Source organism: Glycine soja, chromosome 2 (assembly GCF_004193775.1).
Source record: "Glycine soja cultivar W05 chromosome 2, ASM419377v2, whole genome shotgun sequence".
Lineage (NCBI taxonomy): Eukaryota > Viridiplantae > Streptophyta > Magnoliopsida > Fabales > Fabaceae > Glycine > Glycine soja.
This window is the reverse complement of record NC_041003.1, coordinates 42,739,426-42,746,606: the sequence shown is the minus strand read 5'-3', so window position 1 is coordinate 42,746,606 and position 7,181 is coordinate 42,739,426. Positions and strand designations below refer to the sequence as shown.

General features: G+C 34.0%; 1 protein-coding gene across 1 annotated transcript; it reads left to right on the top strand.

Annotated features, from left to right (window-relative positions):
- The first annotated feature begins 2,750 nt into the window (after nucleotides 1-2,750).
- On the top strand, nucleotides 2,751-6,498 carry LOC114395870 (glutamyl-tRNA reductase 1, chloroplastic-like). The gene is made up of 3 exons (XM_028357741.1): nucleotides 2,751-3,244; nucleotides 4,248-4,489; nucleotides 5,003-6,498. Exons 1-3 carry the CDS (start codon nucleotides 2,986-2,988, stop codon nucleotides 6,128-6,130), a joined length of 1,629 nt encoding a protein of 542 aa, XP_028213542.1. The 5' UTR covers nucleotides 2,751-2,985; the 3' UTR covers nucleotides 6,131-6,498.
- Nucleotides 6,499-7,181: the final 683 nt, after the last annotated feature.

The window sequence follows — 7,181 nt, the reverse complement described above, 5'->3', positions numbered from 1 at the left end:
TAAATCATAATATATAAATGTTATTTAAGAAAATCACTTACCAGCCAATTAGGAATTATGAACTATGGAAGAAAAAAACTCAGCAAAAGCAAAGCACCAACAACACGCAGAACACTCAAGAAATTCAAGAATGGAGAAAAACAAAGTAAGGTAGAAGAAAAGAAGTGTGAATCCAAAGTTTACGTTGAAGTTATTTTATAGAAGAAAAGCGTATATAATGGTCAAAAGCTACTCAAATCCTACTCTGTATATGCTGCATCCCTAAACAATGCTATGCTGCATCCCTAAACAATGGAGAGCAGAACATTGAAGCCTGCAAGCCTGAAAAGTTGAAGCCCTACAAGCCTCTGAAGCTTCACGTGAAGCATGGCTGTCTCGCCAGCCTTGTGGGCGAGTCCCACGTGGACTATACTGCCAGTCCTGATGGCGGCTCCAGCTGGTGGTGTGTCGCCATTCCCATTGGCGACACTGTCCTTTCTCCCTCCTACGTGGCCTATATCACCACTACCAGTGACGATACCAGCCTCTCTCCACCTTTGCCGCCAGTGGCAATGGCGGCTTCAGCCTTGTCGCCAGTTTCAATGGCGGGTTACACCCAAGAACAGACCCCCTCCGTTATTTCTTTTGAAACAGACCTCATCCCGTAAATACTTTTTAAAATAAGCCCCCTTACGTAAATTTACCCTTGTATCTCTCTTCTTTGGTTAGAGTTTCTAGACTGGAGTTGTGTTATTGGACTCTATTTGTTTGCAAATAAGTTTGGGCGAGCCATAAACCGTTTTCTTTTAATTTTTGGGCGTTGGAATAGTTTTGTTTTATTGTTCATTAATATTTAAATATTTCTTATTATTAATAATTTTATTACTATTATTTTTATTATTATTTGTTTCTAAATTGGCAATTGGTGATCAAAAGTGTAATTAAGCTAATTTTTAACTATTAAGATTACAAGAAGTCAACAATGATCTCATATTTTAAAATTTGTTGAAGTAAATTATGAATAAAAAATAAATTGACATGATATATATACAAAATAATTAAAATCAAAAGAGATAATTGGTTTGTAAGAGGTAAGAACCAAGAGAATTAATCTTTGATTAAATATATGATTTTATCACTATCATTTTTATAATAAAAATTTGATAGATCATACTGTTTTTATGAAATGTAATCTCTATATTCATTTACTATTATTAGAATTCTATAACTTTAATTAAGTAAATATAGAGATCATACTATTTTAAAAAATATTTTACATTTACTTTTACCTTAAACATAATAAATATAGAGTTCATACTGTTCCTATAACTTTTAAATGTAATAAAACTTCTTAACAGTAAAAAAACTTCTTAAATAACGTACATAAATATTTATGTATGTACATAATTTTAAATTGCATAATCTTATTAACAAATTAATTGTAAATAACATAATAAAATTTATCACTTAATTTTTTTTGTACGAAATTTATTACTTAATGATTTAAATCAAAATGATTTTTTCAAGAATATAAAAAATAGGATAAGAATAAGAGAATCATCGGCCCTGAGGCAGCCACAAGCCCACAACCTTGCATAGATACTTCTGTACTCAAGGATAACAGAGGCAATTTAATGTCCGGTCAAACAAGAATGACCAATATCAATTTTAGAGGTTTTTGGAGAATGATTTACCTGGTTTTGAAACATATATAATATTTTTTTTATATTATTGATGTAAATTATTTATCAACTTCACAAATGATTAATTTCTGTTGGGAATCATATCATGGTTAGTGAGCTTTTTTATTTTAATTATTTTTTTTATTTACAGAATTTAAATTTGATACTTTATTTATGTGGATTTATTTTGATACATACAATCAATTATAAAATATTCATAAAAACCAACTTAATGCGTGTAATAGTATGGATATCATATTAGTTTTTTTAATGTAAATTATTTATAAGCCAAATAATTAATCTATTGTGTGGCACCCTGAAAATCTTATTAACTGTGATATTGGAAATACAAGCATAGCTATAGTCCATGACTTTCTCATGAAAGTAGTGGCAAACACAGCCCTGAAATCCAAGGATCCAATCCCTACCACATATCAACGCCCCCATCTCTTTTCCCCTTATCTTTTCTCTCTCATTGGTTATAACTTAATACCTATCTCTCATATTTCCCCCAATGATTTTTCATATTCATTCCCTTACCCTCTCAATGACTCCTGCACCACTATGTGATCCATCACGTTATTATAATTAACCATAAACACCATCCAAAGTGAAAATTGTTAATTTCCTCAAATTGAATACATGTAAACACGTAATTTTCATTTCACGTCTTGTAAAAACTAAAACAATATCACATTAACCCATGTATTTTTCAAAATCTTAAATCACATTTGATTCTAATATTCTAGTACAGATTATTTTTACACATCAAAAAACTTTTATATTGAATTATAAAATTGACTTAGTGATACTTAAGAAAGAAGAAGGGGAGAGGGATTGTGAATTCAAATCATTTTCACTAATAAAAATTAATAAATTAATATTAATTTTTCAAAATTAAAATCAAATAACCATTTCACCGTTTAACGCAAATTAAAAGACCACAACCCTTGATTTGCATGAGGAGAATGGGGTCACATGAGAAATCAAATAAGATAATAGAGAAAGAAAAAAAACGGGTGAGATTAGGAAGGAGTGTGGATAAAACGTGTACTCCACCACCCAATCAGAACTCAGAGAAATCACACTCTTTCAAATCCGTCCAAATCCTTTTCCTTCCGCCACATCTCTTGCATCATTTCCACATAGGGCTCAAACCCAAAACCAAAACCAAAACACACAAACACTAAGAAAGAAAGAGGTTTTAGTTTTTTAGTTTAAGCACACCAACTAACTCCACCTAACTTCTTTTCTCTCTGGGGTTCTTTCTCCATTTCCATTGGCTTTCAAAAGTCACCAACACAATTCTCCCTTCAGAGTTTCAATGGCTGTTTCAACAAGTTTCCCTGGTGCAAAGTTGGAGGCTTTGTTGCTGAAATGTGGCTCCTCCAATGCTGCCACTGCCACTGCCACCACCACCACCCATTTGTCATGTTTTTGCAAAACCAGAAAGACACTTGTTCAGAGTCAGAGAGGGCCTATTCGCTGTGAGGCTTCTTCTGCTTCTGATGTTGTGGCTGATGCCACTAAGAAAGCTGCTAGTGTCTCTGCTCTTGAACAGCTTAAGACCTCTGCAGCTGATAGTCAGTAACTAACTCTTTGTTCTTAGCTCAATTTTCAGTTAACACTTCAAAGTTTAATTTCTATGTAGTGTGAATGCAAAAGTTTACATAATCAATCAATTAAAAATCATCAAAAGTTTACCATATTGGATTGTGTCATACTACATACATGTGACATGTGATTGAATGATTATGTAAAATTTACGCATTCAGTACACACTACACAGATTATTTACTCATTTTTTTTCTTCACACATATTTGTTTTTAGTCTTTAAAAAACAAAATTTGATTCATGATTCTTGTCACGTCCAAACCTTTTGTTTTTAGAGTTTTCGTTATGAAAACGTAAAAAGGCATTTAAACAAAACCATTTTTCTTTTTCTGAGACAACTAAACCATGTTTCTATTATGTGGTTTAACGGTAGGGGTGGTTACGTTTTTTCCTTTTCCCATTGTTGCTCCAAACTATAGTTTAATCTTTTTGCTAATTTTAAAACGTTGGTTTTTGTTTTCTTTCCTTGACATGAGGAGTTAAATACGATGATGAGAATTAAAATTTTAGTCTTTTTATAATGTAAAAATATCAAATATAGAAAAGAATGTTATGTCACTACCGGTTCTAACAATCTAATGAACGCTATCTTTGTTTCCATCCTCGTTATGGGAATCAACATGTAGTAGTCACTCTTTTTTAACTCATATTCTATACTATTTTATTTTTAAAATATGTCAAATATAGAATTGAACTCACTAGTTCTTTCCCCTTTCTTTCTTATGCTTCGACATAAAGTTATTATTGTCTTTATTTTGATGTAATAATTAAGAAACTTAGAATCATTTCAATTCTCAAAATAAATATCAAAAAGAAAAAAAGAACTGTTATCTACTTGTCTTTCTTTGGCTAATTGTGTGAAACTTGTAACTTTTGAATAGTTTGTGATTAGTTTCATTCAAGTGATTGTAGTTTTCAGAACTTATGATAAAGTACATGACATTTTAATGATCTTGACTTAATTCTAACAGGGTATACAAAGGAAAGGAGCAGCGTCATGGTTATTGGACTGAGTGTGCATAGTACGCCTGTGGAAATGCGTGAAAAGCTTGCCATACCAGAAGCAGAATGGCCTCGAGCCATTGCGGAGCTTTGTAGTCTGAATCACATTGAGGAAGCAGCTGTTCTGAGCACCTGCAACAGAATGGAAATATATGTTGTTGCTCTGTCCAAGCACCGTGGTGTTAAAGAAGTCACTGAATGGATGTCCAAAGTAAATCTTCTCCCAAGTTTATTGAGTAAATGTAAATCCAATTTAGTCCATAAAATGATGAAATTACATTTGTCCATCATTTCAGTACTTAAGTTTAGTCCCTGGATTTGGAAAATGTCATTTACTTTTATTCCTTTTTCACTCCCTTTCCACCAACATTGATGATCAATGAATGATATTTTTTAAAGTCAGTGACTAAGGTCTCATTATGCACTTGTAGGAGAAGATAAGAAGGTAAAACAAATTAAAATTAACTTGTGCAAAAGTTAAAATCAACTTTTGGAGAAGTCAAATGATAAAGCTTTTATCAAAGTTGAAATGCATAGGTTGATTTTAACTTGTTGAGAAGTTTATCCAAATAGACCTGAAATGAAGTTTTAACAAATTCATGGTGGGCTAAAATGATTGGTTTATATAATGTGAAGGATTAAAGTAAGGGTCTTTTTCCCAGATGGGTTTTTCTAGTACATCATTTAAAGATATTGGATATTCTTGTTTTGTCCTTGTTTGCAGACAAGTGGGATTCCAGTTGCAGATCTTTGCCAGCATCAGTTTCTGCTATACAACAAAGATGCCACACAACACCTTTTTGAAGTATCTGCAGGTCTTGATTCTCTAGTGTTGGGAGAAGGTCAAATCCTTGCCCAGGTGAAGCAGGTTGTCAAAGTTGGACAAGGAGTGAATGGCTTTGGGAGGAACATTAGTGGACTATTCAAGCATGCAATCACTGTGGGGAAGAGGGTTAGAACTGAGACAAACATTGCTGCTGGTGCAGTTTCTGTTAGCTCAGCAGCTGTTGAACTGGCCCTGATGAAGCTACCTGAAGCCTCACATGCCAATGCAAGGATGTTGGTCATTGGAGCTGGGAAGATGGGAAAGCTTGTGATCAAGCATTTGGTGGCAAAAGGGTGCACAAAGATGGTGGTTGTCAATAGAAGTGAGGAGAGAGTTGCCGCGATCCGTGAAGAAATCAAGGATGTTGAGATAATCTACAAGCCACTCTCGGAGATGCTCACATGCATTGGTGAGGCAGATGTGGTTTTCACCAGCACAGCATCAGAGAATCCACTGTTCTTGAAGGATGATGTCAAGGAACTTCCTCCCGCCACCGATGAAGTCGGCGGCCGTCGCCTTTTCGTCGATATATCTGTTCCTAGGAATGTTGGATCATGTCTCTCAGACCTTGAGTCTGTGAGAGTATACAATGTTGATGACCTTAAGGAGGTTGTGGCAGCCAACAAAGAGGATAGGCTAAGAAAAGCCATGGAGGCTCAAGCAATCATTGGTGAAGAATCAAAACAATTTGAGGCTTGGAGAGACTCATTGGAAACTGTTCCTACCATTAAAAAGTTGAGGGCATATGCTGAAAGAATAAGGCTTGCTGAGCTTGAGAAGTGCCTAGGTAAGATGGGTGATGATATCAACAAGAAGACACAAAGAGCTGTGGATGATCTTAGCAGGGGTATAGTGAATAAGTTGCTTCATGGGCCAATGCAACACTTGAGGTGTGATGGCAGTGACAGCAGGACTCTAAGTGAGACCCTTGAGAACATGCATGCTTTGAATAGAATGTTCAACCTTGAGACTGAAATATCTGTTTTGGAGCAGAAGATTCGAGCCAAGGTGGAGCAAAAGCCATAGTGTGTGTGTGAGATCTTGTACCAATTTTTCATTCATAACACTCATTTATTTTATTCTATTCAGGCTTAAGAATCATGCAATCTTTGGTTGCATGATTGGAGCAGTAAAAGTCCCCAAGAACTTCAATTGATTAGTGGTGTCTCTGTCTACTTGGCCTAACTCCTGTTTGTAATTTTAGGTCGGGTGTTTCCAAGGTTTTCTTCAATAGCCGTTTGCCTCTATGTCTAAAATTTGTTTATTATTATGCAAAAATAGAGGTGTTATGTACAATGTACTACTATACTATTACGGGGAGCTTTGTATCTATCACGAATAATCTATGGCCAAAATTTGTCTCCTGTTAAATAATCTACCGAGTTTCTATACAATCCGAGATTAGTTTTTATTGTTTTTTATGCTAGTTTTAATCTTAAGACCAACTTCTCATTTTTCTTCTTGAGTATTTCATTCTTTGAAAGCATTTCTTTGTATTTTTCTTTGCATTTGATATACTTCGGTGTGATCATATGAGAATTGTGAAGAAGAGCATCATAGTACATTTTTTCTTCACCTTTTGACACATACTCATAAGATTTAGGTAAACTATAATCAGAGATGTAAAAAGAGTTTACCTCATGGTGTTTTTGTTAAGAAAATGATATCTGATAGTTTTCATTGATATGAGACGGTAAATAAATATATGATTCTCTCTATCATCTCTCTATGATTATTGAAAATAAAATATCAAAATAAAATCACGAATAAAAAGGAGAAAATATACAGGGATTTGGATAAATTATAATTTAAATTCAAATCATAACTAATACCTACAATTAATGGATTCTAACACCCCCTCTCAAGTTGGTGCATGAATGTCACACATTTCCAACTTGTCAAGAGAACTACTAAGGGTCTTGGATGCTACTATCTTGGTCAGCATATCAGCAAGTTGTTGTTTTGATTTTACAAAAGGAAAGACAATAATACCATTTTCAATCTTCTCTTTGATGAAATGCCTGTCAATTCACATGTTTTGTATGATCATGTTGGACGGGGTTGTTTGCAATCTCTA

Bases quoted from the DNA above. Each gene is read 5' to 3' on its own strand.
- LOC114395870 (XM_028357741.1), top strand. From the start codon at position 2,986: ATGGCTGTTTCAACAAGTTTCCCTGGTGCAAAGTTGGAGGCTTTGTTG. The intron at 3,245-4,247 runs GTCAGTAACTAA...TAATTCTAACAG, and splicing joins TAAGACCTCTGCAGCTGATA to GGTATACAAAGGAAAGGAGC. The intron at 4,490-5,002 runs GTAAATCTTCTC...CCTTGTTTGCAG, and splicing joins TCACTGAATGGATGTCCAAA to ACAAGTGGGATTCCAGTTGC.